This window comes from Taudactylus pleione, unplaced genomic scaffold (assembly GCF_031769625.1).
Source record: "Taudactylus pleione unplaced genomic scaffold, aTauple2 ptg000711l, whole genome shotgun sequence".
NCBI lineage: Eukaryota > Metazoa > Chordata > Amphibia > Anura > Myobatrachidae > Taudactylus > Taudactylus pleione.
The window spans coordinates 12603004-12630973 of NW_028285113.1; the positions used below are offsets into that span (position 1 = coordinate 12603004).

The 27970-nt window shown below is 48.5% G+C and overlaps 1 protein-coding gene across 2 annotated transcripts in view; it reads left to right on the forward strand.

Annotated features, from left to right (window-relative positions):
- Positions 1-27970, forward strand: part of CUL5 (cullin 5) — an 83077-nt gene that overhangs the window by 36375 nt on the left and 18732 nt on the right. Inside the window, exons 8-16 of one of the 2 annotated variants that reach the window (XM_088456754.1) lie at positions 85-178; positions 1517-1659; positions 1959-2066; positions 9382-9446; positions 9983-10115; positions 11107-11238; positions 13475-13598; positions 13871-14046; positions 22101-22262. In XM_088456754.1, the coding sequence (XP_088312880.1) occupies positions 85-178; positions 1517-1659; positions 1959-2066; positions 9382-9446; positions 9983-10115; positions 11107-11238; positions 13475-13598; positions 13871-14046; positions 22101-22262 (1137 nt within the window). The remainder of the gene's footprint in view (positions 1-84; positions 179-1516; positions 1660-1958; positions 2067-9381; positions 9447-9982; positions 10116-11106; positions 11239-13474; positions 13599-13870; positions 14047-22100; positions 22263-27970) is intronic. The other variant, XM_088456755.1, reaches the window with a different exon arrangement.

The window sequence follows — 27970 nt, forward strand, 5'->3', positions numbered from 1 at the left end:
CCTGTGGCGCTAGTAAGTGCAGTGTATTGTAACGCAGAAGGTCCGTCCAGTCATTACAGCTTACTTGTACTTTCCACTTCACAGCTGATGGAGTGCTGCGTGAATGCCCTTGTGACCTCTTTCAAAGAGACTATTTTAGCTGAGTGCCAAGGAATGATCAAGCGCAATGAGACTGATAGTAAGTAAATAAGTCAACATTGCCTGTTTGTTAATAAACTCCACCCTCCCAATGGGAGATCTTAAAGATGTGTATGATTAGAGTCACTTGTCGTCATTTCTTTCTGTGTCTGGTTTTGATGTGGGCAGGTATAGAACAACCTGTAACCGGTCGGGTCACTGGAATGCTCAGAGTAGCGTAGATTATATTGGAATGAGCAGTGGCCCAGATTTATCGCTCATTACTAACTTTAAATGGTGCTCCAACCAATCCACTCCTAACTGTCATTTTACAGACACATGATTGGTTGGAGCACCATAGCTCCAACCAACCAATCATAGCACGCAGTAGGGATGTGAGGGTTCTGTCACACCCATTTAAAAAGATTGTGGTGTCAAAACACGCGTCTATATGAAACAAATCTTATGTGAAAGAATATGGGTTCTCGGTTTAGTCCTCAATTCTAGTTGTGATTGCTCGTTAGTTTCACAAGAAAGTTTGTGTTGTGTATACAGCACAGTTTTTATTACAGTGCTTTTAAACATGCCAATATAAATGATGGGTTCCTATGATTCAGCTAGTCACAAGGGATGAGATGTATGACAGGGCGTTATGGGGTTTAGTGGTATCAGCGCACGTTATATGCACTGATACCGCTTCTCCCTCGTGTGTTAATGTGGAGATGTGTTTGAAATGACCGGTGCGCTATGCACTCCTATCTACAAGAGAGTGCGCTGTTGTGTAAGCTGATGTATGAACGATCAGTGACACTAACTGTTCCGACAGCTGCAGCTATTGATTTCGACAGCTGCCGTTGCCACATGCACAGAACTGACCCTGGCTGCTGGGTTCCGGGCTGTAGATGGGAGATCTTGCGATGCTTGCGAGATCCTGCGCATGCCCACTGGACCCAGCCGGGAGGGGAGACAGCGCGCCAGCACTAGGCTTTATGCACTGTGGGGTCTGGCAGGGATCCGCTGGAGGAGAGAATTTTAACTCTTTCGCTCTGGCAGACGAGATGTTAACACATCTCGTTGGTACCGCTTCCCCTCGGTAAAGAAGTGCAGGAAGAGCTATAGCTACTCGATCCGTGCCACTATAATACATCTACCCAAAGGTTCCATCTGCCTAGAGCTTGGACCAGAACAAACGCCAGCAACGTTTTCCTGCCCTAGTATCCTGTGCAGTATTAAGGCATGAACTTCCAACAGCACCTAGCGGCTACATGAATCCGCTCCCCCTATACTGTTATAGATAGATAAGGTTTTGGACTGCTAGTCAGGTGGAGTCATATATTTATAGCTATTTATGTGCATGTATGAACGTAATTTAATATCCATCTATGATGTGTTTACTCTGGTTTCTTCTCAGAGTTGCACTTAATGTTTTCCCTCATGGACAAAGTTCCAAACGGAATTGAGCCAATGTTAAAAGACTTGGAAGAGCACATTGTTAGTGCTGGATTAGCTGACATGGTGGCAGCTGCAGAAACCATTACTACTGTAAGTATCTCCATCGCTTGCATGTGCCAGTAATGCTATGGCTGTAGTTTGTCATATGCATCTTTTTTTGTATATATAATGCGCTAAAGCAGTGGTGAGCAGCCATTAGCATAGTAGAGCATGCTGGGAGCTGTAGTTCAATCCAATCTGCAGAAACCATACTGGAAAATGTAATTCGACAGCTGGGGGAGCAAGCGTTTGCATTTCGCCATGGTTAGAGTAATTGTTGTTTACTGTTTTGAAAAATTCCCATATCACTTGAAAAGGGTAATTCTTGTTTTCTAATTTTTCTCTTTAAGGATTCAGAGAAGTACGTAGAGCAATTACTGACATTATTTAATAGATTTAGCAAACTAGTCAAAGAAGCTTTTCAAGATGATCCTCGATTTCTTACTGCTCGGGACAAGGTAAGCCAATGTTATCGTTTCCTATCTTTTCGGTAGGCAGTAATTTATTAAATGTATTTCAAGACTTTACGTTAATATGAAATAATACTTTAATATAGGACAAGTACACTTAGTAAAAGCTTTTGATTACTGCAAGGTTTGTCCTATACACAGCCTCTCTTGTTGAATTTGGGCTCTCGATGGAGTTGTATTTAATAATTTTGGTGGCCATGCTACAAATAGAACCTGTTTCTATTGACCCTCTTACAGTCACTGTACACTAAAAGTTGCGTGTTATATAGAATTGAAAAAAAGTGTTCCTGGTAATAGAACTAGACCGTAGAAATAATTTTACCACGCATTTCACATAAAAGTGTAGAAAGTGTTCTTATCTCTCTATATATAAAGTCCCCAATTTAGGGGTCTATCTGTTCGTTCTGGCTAATCTCTTGAACCACTGCATGGATTTTGATGGGGTTTTCACTATTACATACAGCGTTGGTCGAGGAAACTTTAGGTATGAACCATTAATCTGTAACGAAAGGGAGCTGAGCAGTGACGATTTTACCAAGGCAAATCACGGAATAAAACTTGTGCTGTGTGAGTGACTGACTGCTGCTGCAGGGATGAGAGCTGCACTCTGATTGGCTCTCTGAGATAGTGAGAGCCAATCAAAGCTAGCAATGTGCCTTGTTGCTTAGCAGCAGCCTAGAGGGGGGACGGAGTCAGGGACTGAGCAGGGTCATGTCTCAGGCAGACAGTGAGTGAGAGACAGCAGCCAACAAACCCATGAAGATGCCCTGATGCAGACACAGTAGTCAGGAAGGAGCCAGGGAAGGCATAACCATCAGGAATTTAAAAAAAAAAAAAAAAAACTCCATCTGAACACCATTGAATGATCTCCATTTGGTAGTGGCAAACATCGGACCACCAAATGGTAAAACATTACCATCGGAACAAAAACATCAATGATTAGTAATCATTGGATTCTGTTGTCCATTCCTACGCTGAACCTGCAGGCGGACTCCGGCCACCATTTCTCCACCGTGAAGTGCTCCCTCTCCAGCATGATGTTCCCACTCAGCTACAATCCCTGACTTCCCATGGAAGTCAGCGCTGTTCTCGAACAGGGGCACCACGGCGAGGAAGCTCAACAGGAAGACCAGGAAATTCAGGGTACATTGTGTAAAGAGGACACTGCTCATCACCATGTTGGGCAGCCACGGAGGGGTATGCATGGAGGCTGCGGAAATATGCACAGGTGCCCCAGCCCCGGAGACATGCGGTTGATCATCTCATCCATGATCCTTCTACCCTCCCCAGCATATCTCAGTAGCCGGGCCACAACCAGCTGCAGGGGGGATTGTGGTGACGCTGGTGAGATGCAGGGGCCTATTGTGAGAAGAAAACCAAATGGTTTTGTGACTAGAACAGTGATTGGGTCATTATTAATTATAATTGACAAATGAAAATGCTGGAATTTCCTCTTTTCTACTTCAGGGTCCATAGGGGGTCCACAGGGTTGACCTTGGGGTATAGGTTGGGAACCAAATCCGGGCACCACGCAGTTAAAGCTTTTAGCTCCCAGGATGCACTTGGGTCCACTCTCCCTATAACCCCACCCCCCAGCCAGAGGCACCTCAGTTTAAGTTGGTGCCCGGCCGGAGTTGGGTCACCGTTACTGCAGGGGGGCTGCTTAGCAGCCCCTAAGCTTAAAAGAGTTTTATTTTATTATTTTTTACTACTCTTCAGAGCGGCAGCATCAGACTGTCCAATGGACGTCTGAGCTGCCGCTCCTACACCCCGCCGGCGCTGCGACGCCAGTACAGATCTGGGGATCGCAGCGGGACCCCAGAGTCTGTACTAGCCGGGCTCTGGAGGAATCCCTGGGCTGCTGCCGGATCGACGGGGACAGGTAAGTCGCGTGGTCACCACTTGCGGTGATCCACGTGTGAATATGCAGCCTTATGCCTCTGGGGACAGACCGGAGGCGCTAGCGGTGGCGGCGGGCTCCCCCTCCATGGAGGCATACCCCGCGTGTCCACAGCCCACCAGGGATTATAGCGGGAGCCGGCATCCCGGGGGGTTAATTGCTAGCCAGGGGAGGAAGCCTTCCCTGTCTAGCGGCTCCTCAGCTCAGCGCGACTTTCAATAATACAGTCTGGCGTCGCTGAGCTGCTTCCTCCGCGGGCCATGCTTCTTCTGAGGTCTCCAGTGGCCATTTTCTCTCTGTGGTGCTGCAGAACTCTTAGGATGTCAGTGAGCCCAGTCCCCCTGCGTACCTGGCCATTTTGGGTGAGTGTACACAGCGCTATAGCCTTCCCAGACACTGAATCTGGGCAGTTGAATGTAGCGACATTGTGCAGTATATTATATGTCATGCTTATGTATGTATATATATTTTTCTGCATTGTATGTGACTTATGCTAGTGCTGACTGTCTGTTTTTTCTCTCACCTGTCAGTGTATATCTATCCCTTTGCTTTATCTGCCCTAATACAGGTGTACCTGGGGTGGTTCTGAGACCTCACATATATATATTTGTTAATATCTGTGAGGTTTGTCACATACTGTTGCGTGCTGCACGTTGCCATATTTTAGATGGAACTGTGAGTTGCATACGCTGATAATGGGTCCCTGCAGCTAATCTTAGCGTCAGTCAGGACCGGTATGGCGCTGCTTAATATTTCCGTCAAGATAGTCAGATATATCTGACCAGGAGATTGCACACGATACTGCACCCATTATTGCTATCCTGCAAGTCATAGCCTGCAGGAATTAGTGCGGAGGATTTTAACTCAGAAAGGTTTATGTATGCGGCACCATCTGGTGCGGGCCCCCTTGCACGACCCCCTTAAAGGGCGGTTTATTTCTCAGGATCCTCTCCTTTGAGGATCGCCGGGCGGGCCCCATTGTCGTCACTCGCTTGGAGTTACTTCACCATACTGCCCTTTTGAACTCGGGGTATCTCGCAATTTCTTGCAATTTACCCCTGTGCAACAGACTGTCGCTCCCCGCCGGGGTTTTTCACAGTACATGAATTACCTCCGATACCACATCGGTCTGTCATTCCCCTTGCAGGGATTACCACAACGGCCACCCTGGTGGATGTCGTTTTATACGAAATACTAATTGGCGTGATATACGCCCTGTGGTTACTGACCAGTGGCTCTGCCGTGAACTGGATGGTATATTCGGCTCTTTCCCTCTCACATGGGGGGAGCCGATTTCAAGTATTATTATCCCTGCTTTGGGGCTGGTAGCCAGGTTCATACTGGATATAGAGAATGTCGATCCTGCACCTGTATCATACATCTCCCGTTTTCTGCCCAGTGGGTGGATCTCATAGCGGGAGTCTGGCTGTCGCCAGATACGAGGCCTCCTGTTTCCCATTCCCTGAGGGTCCTCACAAGTAATGGAAATCCCCTTCTGGGATGGATTTGTATGTTAATCATCGGGTTACAGGCATTAATACGCCTCCCATCCCGGCCTGGACGGATTTTACGGATCCGTAGGTGGTAACTTTGCCTGAAATCAATGTACTCGTTTTCAGGGCCTGTTGCCCGTCCTACCATGGCCATCGCATGGTGATGCTTTTGTGACGTTTTTCCCCTCCAACACGTCTGAGGTTCAAATATCTTTTGCCGCTCACATAAAATATGCAGAGGTCATATGTGGGATTACCTCATGGGATGCCGGTCTTCTAACTTTCAGGGTTTCGGCGGCGTCTGTATCCGCCGCAGTACCCTATGGCTGCGTTATGGGAAAGCAGAGGTGCACACTCCTTCCATGGGGAAGATCTTGTTTGGTCCTGACCTTGACAAGATCGTTGCATCATTGGCAGTATCACTAATGGGGAGATACCGTCTTTAGCTACTCCCACTACATTCGGACTAACTCTGTTAAGTCTTTTTGTCCTCAGGGTCAGCCTAAAGGCCTGTTTTTTCCTAGGCTGTCGGCCTCCATGGGGGCCACCATATTCAGTACCGAGCAGTCCTGGACTTCCGGACGACCCTGTTTCTACACCTGAGGATATACCCTCAGCCTGACGGGACAGGTCTACATCTGGGGAATTTCCAGAGTGAGGTACTGATTCTCAACGGCCTCTCATTGCTCAGGCAGCCGCCTCACAGGCATTGTTACACGGGCCCTTCTTCAGACCTGATCAGGGCTTTACAATCCCAGAAAGCTATACAGTCTTTGTGGTAAGCAGAGCTATTTCGGCCAACCTCACTATCTCAGTGAGGGACTGGTTGTTCTACTTTCTTTCTGGGGTGGTGACCGACTGGTCCTCATTTGCCTATACTCTGTCTCAAATCCCTGAATCAGATTCCAACGGTGCCTGGACTCAGGTGGAATCGTCCATGCTCGATCATCCGACGTTTGGAACCTGGGGATTTTAGGGTATATCTGAGTATTCAGGATACGTACCTACGGGTACGTACAGAGCCCTCTCATCAGCATGGGTTCAGGTTTGCTGTGCCACAGCAACACTTGTAAGTTTCGGGCTCTGCCTTTTGGGACTGTCCTCAACTCCACCGGGGTTTGCCAGCCTTATGGATTTTCTGACAGTTCACCTGTTCAGGGTATCCGAATGCTCCTTTCTCTGGACGGTCTCCTGCTTTTAGCAGGATCACCAAGGTACTTTACCGCCAGGTCAGGATAACCGTGGCTTCTTCTCGGCACAGATAATTAGTCAACGGAAAAAAAGTCCTCCCTACATCCCTCACAGGGTTTTCTTCATCTGGGAGCACTGCTGGATTCTCAGACTCTGAGAATTTTTCTGGCGTAAGACAAGATCTCCACTCTTCAACTTGGAGTGTGCGGATATCTACGCATTCGACATATGTCATTACTCTTTGTGATGCGCGGTCTACCAGAGTGTCTACCTTTTGGTAGGGTGGAATGTTCTCAGTTCCATTCCAGGCCTTGCCATAATTGACTCCCCTCCAGATGGATCGAGTTTTTCCCATCGGATCGCTGTTGGAACGATGATACTTTCTCCGGAGGCGAGTTGGTCTCTGTCCGGGTGGCTATGGCCATCTCGTCCAGGGTGTTCTTTGCTACAGACAGTGTCTGGTCCGCATTCGTTTCGGGGCAGTTGGACGTCTGTCGTTTCTGCCCTGCCACTTAACTTGTTGATACTTTAGGCTGTCTTGGACCTTCACTCTGGCCTAACCCATATGTCACGGTAAACCTGAATAGGTTCAGTCCGACAGTGTCACAACAGTGACTTCCATCTAGGCAACACTGGTAGTTGGGTGGCAATGTCAGGTATGTCATCCATTCTGACATAGTCCAAGGGTCTTCTCCTGGCCAACTCTGCAGTGTTTATTCCCGGAGCTCTCCATTGGGAAGCGGGCTTCCTCAGCCGTCGCGACTTGCATCCCGGGGACTAGTCTCTTCTCCAAGAGAGGTTTCAACTCCTGGTGAGCAGAGGGGGCCTCCTTGAGGGGATTGATCCTCATGGCCTTCTGACTTGATCACACATTACCGGTGTTACAGTCCAGCTCCAAGAGTACTGAAGCTACCTTCGTGACTCTTTGTCAGTGAAGTGGTCCTTACACTTTGTGTACCTGTGTCCTCCGGTCTCCCTTCTTCCTCGAGGTCTTCGGAAGTTTAATTCGAGACGGAGGGGCTTTCCTTCTGGGGGCTCCAGTTCGTCCCAGACATCACTGGTACTAAGATTTTCGGAGTCTCCTCATCAATACTCCGTTCCTACTGCTTCACCATCTGGACCTGTTGTCTCAGGGTCCTTGTTTTTCCCTGGACCTGGATCGTTTGTCTTTGACTGTGGTCCTAGGGCTTCCCTGGCTCTGTCTTCATTGAGATGTTTAGAGCAGATAGGCCAGACTTTGCTGGGATCTGCCACGGACTGTGGCATACATAATTCTTATGGTATCGTACCTGTCGATACGATCCTCCGGTGTCCAGGATTTTCAGATATTCTGGCATTCCTTCCGGCTGGCTTGGGTTTCACCCTTGGCCTGGCCTTCCTGACAGTGCGGATCTCTACACTGTCGGTATGGTTAAGATATGGAATTGCTCCTCTCTGATATCCAGTTCATCCTTTGGAGTGTTTTCTGGATTATGCCTCCACTTGTCCTCCCTAGGGACTCCTGGGGAGTTAGTAGTGGTTCTTTGTTCCCTCCGGGGACAGTCAATGGAACCGCTGGTTGTGATAGCCATTACATGGTCTATTGTTTAAGCTCTCTCTCTCTCAGGGTGTTTAAATCAACCAGGAGAGTGTCTGAATTGGGAGCGTTCTCATGTGGCTCCCTCTTCTGGAGGACATCATGTCAGGGTGTGAGTTGCTCTCGCCCTGTATTTCTTCTTAGAGTGGTTTTTAGGTTCCATATTATTCTGGAACTTATGGTACGGCCATTCAGTCCCCAGTCTTCTCGGCTGGTGTGGCCTCATTGACTGTGGTCCGGCCTCTTTGGCTTTATATGATCCGTTCAAGTTCCTTATGGTAATCGGACTCCTTATTGGTGGTCTGCGGTTTCTGGTTTTCACAGGAAACGATGGCCGGCCTATAATGAAATGTTGGCTGGATGGCCTCGTATGTCTTCCTCAGGGGTAGGCATTTCTGTCGTTGAGGCTTGTTTTTTCTCGGGCCATGTAACCCTCGTGGGCGGCTCGTTGTGGCGCCTCGGCTGTTTTGCCTTACTAGGTGTCCACGTGGTCTTCTGTCCATACCTTTTTAAGGTTCTAGGCATTGGTTTCCTTTGCCTCTCAGGATGCTTCCTTTTTGGCGACGGATTCTCCTCTCAGCACAGGAGCGTCCCCACCCTTGGTTGAACTGCTTTGGGACATCCCCAAGGTCAACCCTGTGGACCCCCTATGGACCCTGAATTAGAAAACAAGAGATATGGTAAGAACTTACCTTTGTTATCTCTGTTTCTATGAAGTCCATAGGGTCCACAGGGCGCCCACCCTGACGCACCTGGCTTCATATGGGCTGTGTTACTGGTCACCGGTTTCCCGTCTCCTTTTCTGTGAGTATGGTTCTAGAGTGTTCCAGTTTTCTCTCTCTTTTTCTCTCCTCCTCCGGCCTTTGGCTACTTACAAACTGAGGTGCCTCTGGCTGGGGGGTGGGGTTATAGGGAGAGTGGACCCAAGTGCATCCTGGGAGCTAAAAACTTTAACTGCGTGGTGCCCGGATTTGGTTCCCAACCTATACCCCAAGGTCAACCCTGTGGACCCTATGGACTTCGTAGAAACAGAGATAACAAAGGTAAGTTCTTACCATATCTCTTGTTATCTGTTAATGCTGAAAAAAAAAAAAAAGAAAACCTTGTTACAATGTATTGACTTTGTTATATATTTTCCTCCAGGCATACAAAGCTGTTGTAAATGATGCAACAATATTTAAACTCGAGTTACCACTGAAGCAGAAAGGGTAAGGTTTTACATTTTATATTCTATATTTTCAGATACAAAATAAACCTGCTAGAAAAAAAAACTGATTCTGGATTTCTATGGTTTATTAAAAAAGTAAATCTAAAGACTTCTAATACCCCTTTCACACTGCCATCAAATAACCCGGGTTACTGCACATGATCACGGAGCAACCCGGGTCCTGCTCAGTGTGAAAGGGCCAGGTTGAAATATCCCGGGTCAAGCGACCCAGCATTTCAACCTGGGTAACAAGCAGGGTTGAACACGAGTTATCCCGGCTCGCAGTTAACCCTGGTCCCGTTCACTGCATAGGGAGAGCCAGCGCTTGGAGATTATCTCATCGCCAAGCGCCGGCTCATCACGTGACACCAATGGCGTCATCGACCCTGCATTATTGCACCCGGGATGGACTCGTGCACAAATCCCGGGTGCAACCCGCAATTTGCGATCTGAAAGGGGTATAAGTGATTCTATATAAATCACACTGATTTGAGTATTATCAGAATTGATGATTCTTTTCTTTGATGGTTGTTACAGAGTGGGACTGAAAACGCAGCCGGAATCAAAGTGCCCGGAATTATTAGCTAATTACTGTGATATGTTGTTGAGAAAAACGCCCCTCAGTAAGAAACTGACTTCAGAAGAAATTGAGGCAAAGCTGAAGGAAGTGGTAAGTCTGTAAGTTATGTCCTTTAGACGCCATGGGAAATCACGACTTTAAAGCGCCTATGGAGTTACAAGACACGGGAGGTTTTTTGTTTGTAATTTTTTGAAAATGTTTCTATTTCCCGACAACTTTGTAGGCATGTTTTGCAATGTTGGTACAAGTTCTCTGTGACCTAATGTTACCCTCAGCTACAGTGATTAGTTCCTAGTAGATGGGGCTTTGTGGCGTCTCAGAAGACCAGGGTGGTAATGTATCATAGCAGCCAATCCGCTCCTAGCTAGCATTTATCATGTACATTCTATAAAATGATCGTTTGAAGCTGATGGGTTGACGGGCAACTTCTCCACACGTTAGAAAGTTTGATACATGTCCCTCCAGATCTGTAGTGCGTCCAGCTGATTCTTACCTGCAGGGTTTTTTTTTTTACTGTTTATAAATGCAGGTTCCATGTTGGCTGCCTTTGGTTGGAAGACCCTAAAGAAGGCAATATTTTAGGCATAAATACCATCTTGTTGTTGATGGTTTTAGAAAGCATTTCCATATGTGTTACACTACTGAAGAAGAACATTTGTTTGTACTTACTATTAAAGGACGACATTCAAATAGTCAATGCAAAAAAAAAGAACAACTCATGGTTTTTCTTGAGGTTTAGGGTGAGGGTTAGGCTAAAATAAAAAAAAATAAAAATGTGTCGATCATTTGAATGTCGACTTTTCACCATGTCAACCAATTATCTGTCAGCCTAATGACCCTCATGACTGTTGACCTTCTGATAAAGACCTATTGACTGTCTACTTTTTTATTGTAGACCTATCAATCCACGCCCCAAAGTGAGGAAGAGCAGGAAAGTTCATAAGAAAGAGACAGATTTTTCCCAATGTCCTAAAACTTAGATTTCAAATAGAACTTTTTCTGTGCTATCATAATGTTGGTTTTGGATGGAGGTGGAAATCATGTGTGTACTATACAATTAAGTCATTTCCGTTGTCCACAGCTGCTGGTGCTCAAGTATGTCCAGAACAAAGATGTCTTCATGAGATACCACAAAGCCCACCTTACCAGGCGCCTCATTCTGGACATCTCCGCAGACAGCGAAATTGAAGAGAACATGGTCGAGTGGCTCAGGGTAAAAAACAAAGTCTTTAATTATTGATTATGAAGTTATCTTTTGTCTATTTTAGTCCCTTGACGCTCTTATGTGCACACAATGAGAGGACGTTTGTGGGCTACTTGGAATTATCTGTAGTCCTTCATTAGATGTGATCTGACATCCAGATAGAAGACTTAAGCTGAGTACACACTGGCCGATATATTGGCCAATCACTTGATCGGCCAATATTTCGTGCCCCCGTCGGCCAGTGTGTACAGACGATATGTCTGTGAACAACGTCGTTCACAGACATATCGCATTGGCTGTGTTGCACAGCCAATGAAGATATGACTGCAGACATACCTGTCTATCGGCAAGTGTGTACGGGCTATCAGCCGATTGCCCGTACAAGGTAGTGCAGAGAGGGGGGGGGGGGGGGAGCCGCGAGCGGGTACTGCCTACCTGGGTTCGGCACAGCTCCCCATCCACAGCAGCCCAGCTGCTGTGTGCTGGGCTGCACTGAGATACTGTCAGAGGCTGCTAGAGCAGCAGCCCGAGCAGTCTCCTATGCCAAAGGAAGGGGGGCGATCACGCTGATTGTGCCCCCCATTGGCTCTGCGCCGGGCTGAGGGGCACACAGCGCCCCCCTCCCCAGGGCCGCAAATATATATTTTTTTCGAAGGGGGCCTGGCCACGCAGTCCGCGATTAGGCCACGCTGCCGGGACCCGCTGCAGCACAGATGATGGTCGTTCAGTGTGTATGAACGACCATATATCTGCAGATCACTCGATCTATAGATAGATCTTTCAGGTGTGTACCCACCATTAGGATCTGAATAAACAAATAGCGCCCAGCAGTAAGACTTTTCTTGTCTTTATTGAACATTGATCCAGAATGTGTCATCTTTGTGCAAAAAATTATATGAACCATTGGGTTTCTTGACTGGTGACCTCTCCTTTGCCAACAGTGATTTTAGTCATATTTATTATACTTATTTTTGGATCGTGCACTTCAGCTAAGAAGTATTTTTGGATTTGTACATCTGCAGTTGATTTTTGCAGTTTTACAGCAAGATCAACACAATCAGTTACTTTCCATGATAGTTGAGAACCGATTCCTTGAAATGTTGTGCGCTTGCTCAATTGGCAATATATATACTCTGACTTCAATGGTAAATACACACAACTGTACCAGTCCTTAATCTCCTGCACCAACACATTAACTCGGCCATTGTAAAACTACTTTTGCTTCTGCCTTTTTATAGTAAAATTACTTGTGTTTTAGAATTACTGTCCCTGATATTTTCTTTTCGAACTTGCTAATAAATCCCAGAAATCATGGTTCCCTCATTGACTGCAGTCTTGGGTGGAGACCCGAACCATGACACTGACCACTGTGCTTTAAGGCTGGGATTAGACTCTCCAAACACAAAGAAATCGGTCTACTTTAGTTTTATCTTCTCAATTTAATAGCTGCTAACGTAGGGTTCTGTGTGTTATCCTGAATAATGTATGTCTTACTAGGAAAGGTTATTGTTGACCACTACTGGGAAGAAGTGTTCCATTTTCTCCATTTATACACAATCGACATGGATCATTACAGGTGTGTCCTCATACACTATTGCCACAGCTGCACCAATAAGCCCTTCTCGGCGCGCCAGGTCCCGTGCTACTCGCACTGTGCGTCTTTTTTGCTCGACCACGATTCTTAGTCGCACATTTTAAACAATCGGGTGTGACAAAATGGCTTAACGAGACTGCACTGATTCATTTGATATGTTACACGTGTACACCTGTGTGCGACTGAGTCTGCATCTGTATACGAAGAGCCACGGTGCCGCGGCTGTTTCTCACGCTTCATCTGCGACTTTGTACATATTTAAAACTAGTTCCTGTGCGGTAAAAGTCACAGCCCGGCGTCTCTGGAACAGATTGAGCAGTGTGAATAGCAGCTCGGCACAGCTCACTCACGCCGCATGGCGTATTGAGGCTTACTGGATGAGGTCACATCTGTACCATCTTTGGAATTGGCTTTGTAACTATTTTTTATGTTACAAGCCCTGATTACCATTTTTATTTTTCAAAGTCTCCAGAAATACTTTGATCTGTCCACATATCCCTTCCCCAGGCCTAATGATGTATTTTATTGCTTCTCAAATTACCTGTTTAACACATTTATACATTTATTTTGGCACATGACGTGAGCGCTCCTGTGCATTTAGTCTGCGCTGGTTTTGTAGCTTCCTAATTGCCTATTTTGTGCACTTTGCAGGAAGTGGGGATGCCTGCAGACTATGTTAACAAACTGGCCCGAATGTTCCAGGACATTAAAGTATCTGAGGATTTAAACCAGGCCTTCAAAGAAATGCATAAAAACAATAAGTTGGCCCTTCCAGGTAGGAGTTGTGCAAAATCTCAATATAAAGTGATAATGTTGGCACAGAAATATTTAACTTGCAAATATGATTTTACTGTTCTTAGCTTTGTACAATAGTCATGACGTAAAGTAAACTTCACATTGAACTGTGGCTAAATCCTATTGCTTGACAGCCACTTAAGTGGTGGCAACACTATAATTCAGGCATACAGTACACAGACGTATCTTCTGTTTTATTATAAACTCAACACTATCTTTTATTTGTATTCATTCATCCATTTGTTATCTCAGCTGATTCTGTGAATATTAAGATTTTAAATGCTGGTGCCTGGTCAAGGAGCTCCGAAAAGGTCTTCGTGTCCCTTCCCACTGAGCTGGAGGACCTCATCCCTGAAGTGGAGGAATTCTACAAGAAGAACCACAGTGGTAGAAAACTGCATTGGCACCATTTGATGTCTAACGGCATCGTGAGTACTGCATTTATTCGCATAATGACGAATGCACTGGGCGTATGGTGTCCGTGGTCATTTGTCAGACCTGTTGCCACAAGCTCATTTCTTACATGCTGAAAATAGGACATCTATGTACAAAGCTTAGAGACGGGAGTTCAACATTTTATGTTTAATAGTTTTTATTTTATGTTGGCTCTCGTTTTATCAAGAACTGTTATGTGATATTTCAAAATTCGATGAGCGTTAGGTTAGGCTAGGAAACGGTGGGATAGATAGGTTACATAGGGAACTGGAGTTGATGGTGGGTGCACTGGAAGTGATGACTTTATTTACTAATAACAGGAAGCAAAAAATCCAGTTGTTATGTGGAGAACGCTATGATTTGGGTGACTGCAAGGATGGTTGGATCATATGAATGGGCTTTTACTTTATTCATAGTTGTACTCTCTTCAGGAGGGATAGAGAGAAAAGATGGTGGGGTATGTTTCTGTGGTAAGAGCTTCTTATGGGAATGAAAGATGACAAGATACTTGTTGGAGTATTTTATAAGCCAGCTTGTGTTCAGATTATAACAAGGTTGTGCCTCTGTGGCAATCTCCGATAGAAAAGGTTACAGAACTGGGCACTGTAAAGGACAGCATTGTTGTAAAATGTATGTAATGGCATTTCTGGAAGGCAAAAGGTTTTAGGCTTTCTGCAGGGCAATTTCATTAGGCATTTAGTAGCTGGTCCATGTTTTATGTTGTGATCTCAAATAGGGGCTGATTCTGGGTTGCAGGCAGAATGTCTGTAATTGCTGGCCGCTGCAGAAGACTGGTTTATTAGTGTATGCAAATGCAAGAATCCGTTCATCTAATGTGGGAGATCGTGCGTGTGCAAGCGGAAACCCGTGCCGCCCAATTGATATCACGCCAGGCGCCACAAACGTCATCATTAGTATCTGCGCTTCCACCACCCCCATGATAGGTGCAAGAGATCCGATAGAAAAAGCCTTTCCTTCCCCGTACAAAGGACTCAGAATCGCGCAGAGCTATTAAAACACGCCCACGATACTTCCTTGACACTCCCACAAGTCAGGGTGGTAACGTACGATCGCTTTGCCTCCACCCAGTTCATGCCCCCAAAACACCCTATTTCACGGAAAGACCAATCCAGCCAAGTTCCATCTGACTCAGAATAGGACGCGCATCCACAAAACGCATAAAATCCCTTCTATGCAAAACTCAATGCTTGCGTCTATGAAGACAGAACCATGTGACTCAGGATCAGCCCTATATGGCCGTAACTGTGTGGAGTTTGTATTTCTACTTCAGGGTCCATAGGGTATCCACAGGATACCTTGGGGTATAGGTGTGACGTCAGTCGCAGGGCACCAAAGAGTTAAGCTTTCAGCCTCCCAGGATGCACTAGGTCCCCCTCCTATACCCCGCCCCCGGGCCAAGGCACCTCAGTTTAGTTTGGTGCCCGGCCGGAGTCGGGTGCACCTGTTGGAGTGGGGGCTAGAAGAGCCCCTGAAGCTTTTTCTTCATGCAGCTGTGGCTGCACATCTGGATGAACAGCATGGACAGTCAGTCCTGACGTCCATGCTGTCTTCCCTACACCCCGCCGGTACCAGAACGCCGGTACTGATCCGGGGATGCTGGTGGGCGTCTGGGGTCACAGCTAGCAGTGACCCCAGATGCTCCGGACCATGGCCGGATTCAAGGGGGACAGAGGTAAGCAGCGGGGTCCCGCGGTGGGTCCCCGCTGATCACATGGTCCTAAGTCCCCAGGCAGGGGGCTCCCTGGGGACTGGCTGCAGCGTGGAGCCAGGCGACCAACCTGCGCTTCCACTACCCCCTGGGACAGCGGACCGCAGCAGAGCGGTAGCGCTGCGGCGTCCCAGGGGTTAAATGCATGCCAGGGGAGCGCGCCTTCCCTGTCTCACAGCCGGCGCCTCCCCCGCTGCACACAGCCCTCTCTGCATGCTGCCGACTGGTCCTGTGGCAGCGCTCCTCCCCCAGGCCAGCCTCCTCTCTGCTCCTCGGCGGCCATCTTCTCCAGAACGCATGGTGAACGCTGCTGGAAGCGCTGGACGGAAGCATCGTGGTCTGGGTCCCCCCGCATACCTCTCCTCCGCTGTGGCTCAGGTCTGTGTATGCAGCGCTGTGTCCTACCAGGCCCTGTGTCTGTGTAGTTGAGTAATCAGCGCTGTTAGTGCAGGAATTGTTATTTCTCTGCATTGTATGTGACTGTGCTAGCGCTGCTGCCTGTAACTTTTCTTCTCTAAACTGTCAGCTTTATTACTGTCCCTGTTCTTCTGCTAAAGCCCTTGCGGTGCGGTGCTGCAGGGTGGTCTCTCACCTATTTAATACTTAATTGGTGAGAGAGGTCACATACGTGGTGCCATCATGTCTGAAAGTGATTTTCCCCTCCGGCTACAGTGTACCACGTGCAAAGTACCGTTAGCGGAGGGGGAGGGTAGCGCGGAGGGCCTTTGCCGGCAGTGTTTGTCCATGGCGCGGCCTATTACGGTTACAGCACCGGTACAGGAGCCGCCCTGGGCTTGTTTCGCTCAGGCGTTAACAGCTTTAGTGGGCCAGTTAGCTCCGCAGCCCGCGTTTACTCCGAGGGGTTTGTCCCAGCAGTCTGTGGTGTCGTCACCCATGCAGGGGTTCCCACGACAATTGGTGGTACCCCACAGTCTCCCTATTTCCCCGCTTCCGGGTTCTCAGGAGCCAGCGTGGGTTAACTCCCTGACGAGTTCTGTACAGCACTTGTCGGATGTGTTGCAAGGGGAGTCTGTGATGCGGCCTCATAAAAGGCCGGTGGCGTCTCTGTCCGCTCCTTATGAGGATGACGAAGGGACGTCTGATGATGGGGAGATTCTGGATCCTTACGATCAGGAACCTCTCCATACTAAGGACGCTGATGCTAAGTCCAAAGTATATATTCCTGGACTTATTCGGGCGGTCCGCACAGCCTTGGTGATTGAGGACGAAGTTCCCCCAGCGGCTAAATCTAAGTATGCCTTTTTCAAAGATGTGAAGGGCGATGCCACAGTCTTTCCTCTTTCGGGTCAGTTGGTGGACCATTTAGAGGAGGCATGGAAACAACCTGGCAAAAGATACCAGCCGCAGAGACGCCTGGCGGTGGCTTATCCGTTCGCGGATAATTATTTTGCTAAGTGGGAATCCCCTCCACAGGTGGATTCTCACGTGACCCGTCTTGTCCGTAGTGCCACATTGCCGATGCCATCCATGTCCTCCCTTAAGGATGCTACGGACCGCAAGGTAGAAATCTGCCTGAAGTCCGCTTATTCCCTTGCAGGGGGGGCAGCACAGCCGGCTATGGCCATTTGCTGGGTTGCCAGAGCGATGGAGCGCTGGGCGGATTCATTAGAGGCTTCTTTTGAATCCGACTGTCCGGCCGAACAGGCGGAGTTGATTGGCAATCTCCGTGATTCGGCCACCTACATCAACGAGGCGGCTCTAGACATTAGTACTCTGGTGTCTAGAATTTCTTCAGCAGCGGTAGCTGCTCGTCGCACCTTGTGGCTGCGATCCTGGAGGCGGACGCAGATTCCAAGAAAGGTCTGGAAGCGTTGCCGTTTACCGGAGAAGTTCTCTTCGGTCCGGATCTGGATAAGATTGTGGCCACGCTGGCGGCAGCCAAATCTGCTTGTCTCCCGTCGGCCGCTGCTCCTTCTGGTTCTGGACCATCGTCCTTTCGGTCATCTAGGGCCCAGGGCAGGCCCAAACCACAGTCGTTTCCTCGACAGGCTGGCCCTAAGAAATCGGTCAAGCCCCGGAAGCAGGCATGGAGTACCAGACGTCCGGCCCCCAAGCCAGATGACAAGCCTGCGGCCTGACGGTCCGGGCCTCCCTTTGGGGGATCCCAGGGTGGGAGGCCGCCTGCTACAGTTCGCCCAGTGTTGGTCGACCACTACGACAGACACTTGGGTTCTGGAGGTGGTTTCCCACGGATACGCCCTCTCCTTCCGGCACAGACCCCCGGCTCGCTTTTTCACCACGGGTCTCCCATCAGACCGGAACAAGGCTACGGAGCTGCGGAAGGTATTGCACACTATGCTCCAGGCTGGAGTTATAGTGGCTGTTCCATTCTCCCAGAGGGGCCAGGGTTTCTATTCAAATCTATTTTTGGTACAGAAACCCAATGGGTCATATCGTCCGATTCTCAACCTCAAAGCACTCAACAAGTCTTTGCGGGTCCCGAAGTTTCGGATGGAGACCCTACGGTCCATCATTCTGGCGCTGGAACCTGGGGACTACTTGGTGTCATTGGACATACAGGACGCTTACCTGCATGTCCCTATTCTTTGGCGCCATCAACAGTTCCTCAGGTTTGCAATCCGCAGCGACCACTTCCAGTTTCGGGCGTTACCTTTTGGCCTGGCAACAGCACCACGTGTTTTCACCAAGGTGATGGCGGTCATGGCGGCTTCTCTGCGGCTGCAGAGAGTCCGCATGTTGCCGTATTTGGACGACCTGTTATTGGTGGCAGGATCTCCAGAGCTCCTGTTACGCCACTTGGACCTGACCATTGCACTGCTGCAACGGCACGGCTGGCTAATCAACTGGCAGAAGTCCACTCTAATCCCGTCTCGGAGGATTCTGCATCTTGGAGCCTTATTGGACTCGGGACAGCAAAGGATCTTCGTGACGGAGGACAAGATCTCTGCTTTACAGTCAAGGGTGCGCAGTTGCCTGCACAGCCGCCGGGTGTCCTTACACTCGGCGATGAGGTTACTGGGCTCCGTGGTGTCGGTGTTCGACATGGTGGAATACGCCCAGTTTCACTCCAGACCTCTGCAGCACCTGATCCTGTCCAAGTGGAACGGGCTGACTCAGTCTTTGAAGTCCCAGACGATTGTGCTCACCCAGGAGGTTCGCCTGTCCCTTGCGTGGTGGTTACAGACGACCCACCTCAACAAGGGACGTCCGTTCTGGGTTCCAAATTGGGTCCTGTTGACAACGGACGCCAGTCTTCGGGGCTGGGGAGCAGTTTCGGGTCCACACTTGTTCCAGGGCAGGTGGACGCCTCCAATAAATATCTTGGAACTCCGTGCGGTCTTCAATGCTCTCCAGCAGGCACAGCGGTTTCTCCAGGGTCGCCCGGTGCAGGTCCAGTCGGACAACGCTACCACCGTGGCCTACATAAACAGGCAAGGAGGAACTCGCAGTCGGGCGGCTCTCGTAGAGGTCTCTCGGATCCTGGTTTGGGCGGAGCGCAATCTTCCGGCCATATCAGCGGTCTTCATCCCGGGAGTGCTAAATGGGGAGGCGGACTTTCTAAGTCGCCAGGACGTTCATCCGGGGGAATGGTCCCTGCACCCGGACGTTTTTCAACTACTGGTGGACAGGTGGGGTCTTCCAGAAATCGACCTCATGGCGTCCCGGCACAACAACAAGTTGCCGGTGTACGGGTCTCGCACAAGAGACGAAGGGGCGTCTCTGGTGGATGCTATGTCCGTCCGGTGGACGTTCCGGTTCGCATACCTGTTCCCTCCGGTCTCCCTTCTTCCACGGGTAATCCGGAAATTCAAACAGGAAGGAGGGACGCTCCTGTTGATAGCTCCCGCGTGGCCCAGACGGCACTGGTTCTCAGACCTTCAGGGTCTGTCCGTGGACAGTCCTCTGCGGTTGCCGCTACGACCGGACCTTCTGTCTCAGGGTCCTTGCCTTCACCCGGACCTGACTCGGCTGTCTTTGACGGCGTGGCTGTTGAGACGGCCATGCTGAGGTCCCGGGGGTTTTCCAGCTCTGTGGTGCGTACCATGTTACGAGCTCGGAAACCGTCTTCCGCGAGGATATACCATCGCGTGTGGCATACGTTCTTCCAGTGGTGTCGACCGAGAGGTTATGCACCGCGGGAGTTTTGTCTGTCTCGGATTCTCGCCTTCCTGCAAGCGGGACTAGATCATGGGCTTCGCCTTGCTTCTTTGAAGGTACAGGTTTCGGCCCTATCTGTCTGGTTTCACCGTAGGATTGCTACAATCCCGGATGTGCGCACCTTTATGCAGGGTGTTCTCCGCATTCAGCCGCCCTTTGTTCCACCTGTGGCGCCTTGGGATTTGGCTGTAGTCCTGAGGGCTCTCCAAGGACCGCCGTTTGAACCACTGGGCTCAGTGGATCTTAAATGGCTAACAGCTAAGACTGTTTTCCTTCTGGCCATTGCTTCGGCCAGACGTGTTTCTGAGTTAGGGGCTCTTTCTTGTAGATCCCCTTTCTTGGTTTTTTATGGGAACAGGGCAGTGCTCCGCACTCGGCCCGAGTTTCTTCCCAAAGTTGTTTCCCGGTTTCATGTTAACGAGGAAATAGTTGTTCCGGCCTTTAACTCACCGGGTCTTTCCGTGGGTGAGGCCTCTTTGGATGTTGTGCGGGCCTTAAGGACTTATGTTGACCGCACTTCTTCGTTTAGGAAGTCGGACGCTTTGTTTGTCCTCTACGGCTTCCGTAAAAAGGGTTGGCCTGCTTCAAAGCAAACTTTGGCAGCCTGGATCCGTATGGCTATTTCTGAAGCTTATCTTCATGAAGGCCTACCGGTCCCTCCTTCTCTGAAGGCTCATTCCACTAGGTCTGTGGGTCCTTCGTGGGCAGCTCGACGTGGTGCCTCGGCAGTTCAGATCTGCAAGGCTGCTACGTGGTCTTCTGTCCATACCTTCGTGAGGTATTACAGGTTTGACACCTTCGCCTCTCAGGATGCTTCCTTCGGGCGGCGGATTCTCCTTTCTGCACAGGAGCGTCCCCACCCTTAAAGGATACTGCTTTGGGACATCCCCAAGGTATCCTGTGGATACCCTATGGACCCTGAAGTAGAAAATATGAGATATGGTAAGAACTTACCCTTGTTATCTCTCTTTCTACGAAGTCCATAGGGTTCCACAGGACTCCCGCCCTGTCGCACCTGTGCTGCAGATGGGCTTTGCTCTGGTCACCGGTTTTCCGTCTCCCTCTGGTGAGAATGTGATTCTTGTATGTGTCCAGATCTTTGTTCTCTCTCTTCCTTCTCCTCCTCCGGCCTATGGCTTGGTAACTAACTGAGGTGCCTTGGCCCGGGGGCGGGGTATAGGAGGGGGACCTAGTGCATCCTGGGAGGCTGAAAGCTTAACTCTTTGGTGCCCTGCGACTGACGTCACACCTATACCCCAAGGTATCCTGTGGAACCCTATGGACTTCGTAGAAATAGAGATAACAAGGGTAAGTTCTTACCATATCTCATATTATTTTCCCTGTGCTTGCGTGGGTTTCCTTGGGGTACTCCGATTTCCACCCGCTCTCCAACAATATATTGGTAGGTTAATTGGCCCCCAACAAAAACCCTAGTGTGTAAGTATGTTCGTGTACATGGAATATAGCTTGCAAGCTCCACTGGGGCAGGGACTGATATGAATGGCCAAATATTCACTGTATACGCTGCAGAATATGTGTGCGCTATATAAATAACTGATAATAAATAAAGAAAAGAGGAGCTGGGATTATAGGGCAGTATATATTAAATAAGCTGTGCATATACTTCACTTTAAGAATTCTAATTTCCCCAGGCCAAGGTCATCATTACACCTCACTGGAATGAAGTTAATCTCTGATATCTTAAGAAAAAAACTCAACATAACTGAAAGTCTTTTAAACCGGTTTCAAACAAGTTGGTGTTGATACAGTATGTTATATAATAACGCTACAGCTACTATATTAATGTATCTTCTGGCTGACAGATGCCATAAATGAAGAATGGACACGAACTATACAAAATATACAGGGTTATTGGCTTTAACATACTATAATATTGTTCACCTGTGGAATTGTCTGTTTGTCATAATGGGGCCAGGAAGTGATTTTCTTTTTAACTCTTTAGACAAAATGGGCAATGATTTCTAGAGGACTTTTTTTTTTTTTTTGCCAAGAAACTAGGGTTTTGTGGATGGAAGGTTAAACTTGATGGACCTGCTACCTTTTTAACCTTGTCCATGTTTATTTTTTAATAAACCCTTAAAAAGGCTGATTATGTGGGACATGATGCCCAAAAAATACTGTTCTATTACAATTAATTGCTGATATTATGTCTCGTAGATAACATTCAAGAATGAGGTGGGTCAGTATGACCTGGAGGTGACGACGTTTCAGCTGGCGGTTTTGTTTGCCTGGAACCAGAGACCTAAAGAGAAAATAAGTTTTGAAAATCTGAAATTAGCCACAGAGTTACCTGATGCAGAGCTGAGGAGGACCCTGTGGGTATGTGTCCGTACTTTTTTGGGATTAGCAATCCTGCTTGATGCTTGCAGTGCACAGATGTGTCCATGTACCTCTATCCTCAAATTGCGTCAAATAGCCCCGTTTGGCACGCCAATGACTTCGCTACTTAGCATGCCATTAGACTTTTGTTAAAATTTGCATCTAAATCTGCTACTTTATACCAATTCATTTGCAACAAAAATAGTAATCCTAACTACTTAGAACTCTATTTGCGAATTAAGACGCAAAATTCAGGAAAAAGGAGGCATTCTGGGTAAAAATGTAAAATACAGAGGACCGTACAAGTGGCACACGCCTCGCATAGTTATGCTTTATCTTCTACTTTACAGCAATTCCTTGGTGACAAAAAAGAGAGTTATGATACAACTTACCTTGGTTAACTCTTTCTTTGAAGTCCATAAGATCCACAGGGAGACATTGGGGTGTAGGTGGGACCTGGAGGACCGGACACCAACAGCAAAACTTTTCAATCCCAGGATGCTCCAGTTCTTCCCCCTATACCCCGCCCGCAGCCTGAGGGCACTTCAGTTTTGTTGACAAGCCCAAGGCAGGAGCAGAATAGGAGAGAAGGAAGACTGCTACACTGAGGAATCACACAGAGAAGGACACAAGTGACCAGGAGAAGAAACCCATAGAAGCTAGGAGTGCCAGGGCGGGGGTGCCCTGTGGGCCCTATGGACTTCGAAGAAAGAGAGTTAACCAAGGTAAGTTTTATCATAACTCTCCTTTTCTTCTTCAGGCTCCGCAGGGAGACATTGTTGATGTCCCAAAGCAGTTGTTCATGGACAGGAGCGCTCCTGAGCTGAAAGGTGAACCCTACGCCCGAAGGAAGCATCCTGAGAGGCAAATGTATCAAAGGCATGTAACCTAAGAAAGTTGTGGACAGAAGACCAGGTGGTCGCCTTGCATAGCTGTTCAGCTGGGGTGCCACGGTGGGCTGCCCACGAGGGACCCACAGAGCGAGTAGAATGAGCAGATACTGAAGTCGGCACAGGAAGGCCATCTGCTTTTAAGCCTGTAATATAGTCATGCAAATCCATCTGGCCAGTCTGTTTGTTAGCTCTCCATCCCTTCTTGTGGAATCCATATAGGACAAAGAGGGAGTCCGATTTCCTGATGGAAGTAGTGCGTTCCATGTAGATCTACAGAGCACGGACCACATCCAACGAGGCCTCACCTTTCGAGCGGTCTGGTGAATTAAATGCCAGAACAACAATTTCCTCATTCAGTTGGAAGCGAGAAACGACCTTGGGAAGGAAACCTGGGCGTGTACGAAGAACAGCCCTGTCCTGATGAAATATTAAAAAGGGGGAGCGACATGAAAGTGCCCTAAATCTGATACCCTACGGGCAGATGCTATAGCCAGAAGAAACAGAGTCTTCACAGTGAGCCACTTGACATCCACTGATTCCAGGGTTTCAAATGGAGGTTCCTGAAGTGCTTGGGGCACAACTGACAAATCCCATGGAGCCACAGGAGGGACAAAGGGAGGATTTACTGTATACGTAGAACACCTTGCATGAAGGTGTGAACATCCGGTATAGTAGCAATTCTGCACTGAAACCAGATAGACAAAGCAGAGACCTGCACTTTCAGAGATGCTAGACAGAGGACTAGATCCAGTCCAGCCTGAAGAAAGGCAAGAATTCGAGAAACCTTAAAGACTTGCGGGTCATAGTTTTTTGGAGAACACCATTGGAAAAATGTATGCCATTTTCTGTGGTAAAGACTGGCTGAGGCCGGTTTACGTGCTCTGAGCATGGTCTAGGACCACAGAGCTGGAGAAACCCTTAGCCGTTAGGGATGTCTCAAGAGCCAAGCCGTTAAAGACAGACAGGCTAGATCCGGATGTAGACATGGACCCTGAGACAACAGGTCTACTAGAGGAAGTTGAAGAGGAACGTCTGTGGAAAGCCTTTGAAGATAGGAGTACCAATGACGTCTGGGCCAAGCCAGAGCTATGAATAGGACTGTGCCCCCCTCTTTTCTGAACTTTTGTAATACGCAAGGAAGTAGGGATATTGGAGGGAAGAGATATGCCAAATGCAAGTACCATTTCAACGACAATGCGTCTATGAAGGCCGCGTCGGGGTCATGTGTGTGTTCTATCTCCATAAATTGGAAGTTTGTTGTTTTGTCTTGAGGCCATGAGATCCACTTCCGGAAGATCCCATTTGTCTACTAGTAGCTGAAAGACTTCTGGATGTAGAGACCATTCTCCTGCATGCATGTCATGACGGCTGAGGAAAGCCGCTTCTCAATTGAGAATCCCCGGGAGATGGCTGGGAGATTGCGTCGGCCCATGGGAGAATGCGGGACACGTCTGTCATTGCTGATTGACTTTGAGGATCAGGTGTTGTAGGGGCTTGGAATGAAACTGGGCGAACTCCACATGTTGAAGGTGGACACCATTGATCTCAGGGCCTGCATAGCAGAGTGAATTGACACTCGGCGACTGTAGAGCAGTCTGCGTAGTCTGTGCTGGATTGCTGAAATCTTGTTCGCTGTCAGAAAGGTTCTCTGAATTTGAGAGTCCAGGAGGGCCCCCAATTGTACCATCCTTTGAGAGGGTGATGGGGAAGATTTTTTCCAGTTGATCAGCCAACTGTGCATTTGAAGAAAGGCAATGGTTACCTGTAGATGGCGGTGAAGAGTCACTGGGGAGCTGGCCAACAGCAAGAGATCGTCCAAGTATGGGAGCAGTCTGATCCTTTGACGACAAAGAGAGGCCACCATAACTGCCATGATCTTGGTAAAGACCCGGGGTGCAATTGAAAGGCCGAACGGCAGAGCCTGAAATTGGTCATGTTGCTATAGTATAGCAAAACTGAGATGATGTTGATGAGACGGCGCTCTAGGTACATATAGGTAAGCGTCCTGAATGTCTAGAGATACCATAAAATCCCCAGGCTCCATAGCTAGGATAATGGAACGGAGGGTTTCCATACAAAACCTGGGCACCCCGATAAACATGTTCAGAGATTTGAGGATACTCCAATGAGACCCATTGGGTTTCTGAACTAAGAAAAGGGTAGAATAATTATTACTCCTGAAATCAGTAAAGATTGAATGGCTTTTTGGAGCAGCAGGGCCTTGGTTGGGTCTGATGGAGGTCCCTGTGTAAAGGAACTGCTGGGGGGGGTTGCCTCAGAAATGAGAAGGCTTATCTGTGGGAGACCACTTCCCTTACCCAGGCATCTGACATGGTTTGATGCCAAACCTGGGCAAATTGAAGAAGTCGGTCTCCCACCCTGGGAGCTCCCAGGTAGAGGCCCGCCCCGTCATGCTGTAGGCTTGTCCTCAGACTTGGCAGGTGGGCGTTTAGTAGCCCAGGCCTGTTTGGTCCTAGGCTTGGAGGCCTTGGCTGATGTCTGCTGTTGTGGAAAGGACTGACCCTTGGCTTTTTCCTTGAGGGCGAAAGGATTGAAAGGATGATGTCCGAGGCTTTGTATTATATGCAGAGGGTAGGAACGCCGTCTTTGAAGCTGCCAAAGTAGTCACAATTTTATCTAATTCTGGACCAAATAGGATGTCTCCACAATAAGGCAGACACTCCAGAGCCTGTTTTGAGTCTGAATCTGCTTTCCAGGAACGTAGCCAAACAATGCGGCGGGCCACTACCGAAGTGGCAGATATTCTGGAGGCCAGGAGAGCCGCATCCATAGCTGCTTCACCTAAGTAGGAGGCTGCATCTCTTAATGTGAGATATGTAGGACAGCTTCGAAGCATCATGGAAAAAGTCTCTTCCAGGGCCTCTGCCCAACTCTTAATGGCTTTTGCCACCCAGGCCGTAGCCCTAGCAAGACGAGTAATAGCTCCTGTAAGAGAGTATGTGGATTCGTGACAAGCTTCTATACGTATATCTGCAGTCACCAGGAGGTTGCAGTATGAATGGGTAAGGTGCCACTTTTAACCAGCCGTGTTACATGAGAATCCACTGCTGGGGGAGCTTCCCATTTAGTACAATCAGTAGCTGGAAGAGGGTAAAAGGAACTGAACCGTTTTGGAATTTGAAACCTTTTACCGGGCATATTCCAAGCTTCACTCATGTGATCAGATAGCTGGTCAGAGTGAGGAAACTCTGGTAAAAATACCTTTTGTCGTTTAAAAAGTGCATGTTTTTTCTTAGGAGCGGGTTCATCCTCTTCTATTTGTAAAACAGTTTTAACAGCTCTCACAAGAGCAGGTACAGTTTAACTAGTTTAGAGGGTGGCTTTTCTTCTTCTGAGACGGAGTCAGAGTGAGAGATCTGCGTCTTCTGCCTCCCCAGATGATATCGGAATCGGACAACTGTGTGGACTGGGAAGATAACACCGCACGTTTAGTAGGTAAAGGCATTTGTTTTTGCAGCATTTGCTGAAAACCGTAGAGGTATTAGCCAAACTCTGTACTGAGGTAGACTGTAAGTCTACCCATGGGGGAGGCAAAGGATTTGCAGGGAGAACTTGCTGTGGCCATCACATAGGGGGAGCTACCACGGGGACTGCTATGTGGTCTGCAAGTTTTGCCAGCATCTGTGAAAAGGGGACCCAGGGTGGGTCCTGAGGGAGAAAGGGGCTGTGTAACAATTAGAACAAAGACCCTCCTGAATGAGGTCCTCTGTGGCTAAGCTTGCTGAGCAGACACCAGAGTAGGAGCAGCAGCATCAGGGTGCTTGTTGTTCTTTCCTCTGCCAGCCACAGCCACAAGAATAATAAAATACGCGGTATGATGCAGTGCAGTGAACACCCTGCAGTATGTATAATATGGCATAATGTAATATGCAACCGCGCTATATAGTGTGTGATAGCCCCCACAATTATATAGAAGATGTGAGGTACAATAAGCCCCCTATACCTTAGTATGTCAGGGTATAGTAGAATAAAGGGAAAGGTAAAAGCTGACAGTATAGAAAGTAGAGATTAGCGCTAGCACAAGTCACATACAAACGCAGAAAAACATTACATGTCTGCAATGGGCACTAAATTCAACTACACAGATCGCAGTGGCTGGTAGGATATAGCATTGCATGACCTGGCCTGTGGAAGACATATACAAGGAGACTGGACCCAGTGTTCCAGGAGGCTTGCTTGCATAAAATGGCTGCCGCGCATCTGAGGGGACGTAGGGTGAGGGAGGAGCAGCCCAGGGAACACTAGGACCGCTATGGAATGGCGCCCTTGACTGGGGAAGGGGCCTAAGGGAGAGCGCCTTCTCCCCTTGCTGACGTTAACCACCGAGTCACCTGGCCTCTATATATGCCCTGCGCCAGTGTATTCTATGCCCCGGTGATCTAGTGGAGTCGTGGGCGCACCAGTGTCCACATGAGCGCCTCTAGTCTGTCTCCTAAGACCGGAGGTAAGACTGCACAATAATGCGGGTCCCCACAATCAGGGTTCCACCTTACCTGTCCCCTGAATTCCAGGCTGCAGTCTGGGGTCCGGGAAGCCTGCTAGCTAGTCCCCCTCAGAGCCCCGCCAGGAGTACCTAGCACTGTGTCCCTGCCCCGCGGAGGGGTGATGGGGCAGCAGCATAGACGTCCAGAGGACAGTCTGGTGCTGCTCGCCCGTTTATAGTACAAAATAGAAAATTAAATCAAATCATAAAATAAAAGCTTGGGCTGCTTAATGCAGCTCCCTGTTATAATGGTGATCCAGCTCCTGCCGGACACCAACGAAACTGAAGTGCCCTCAGGCTGTGGGCGGGGG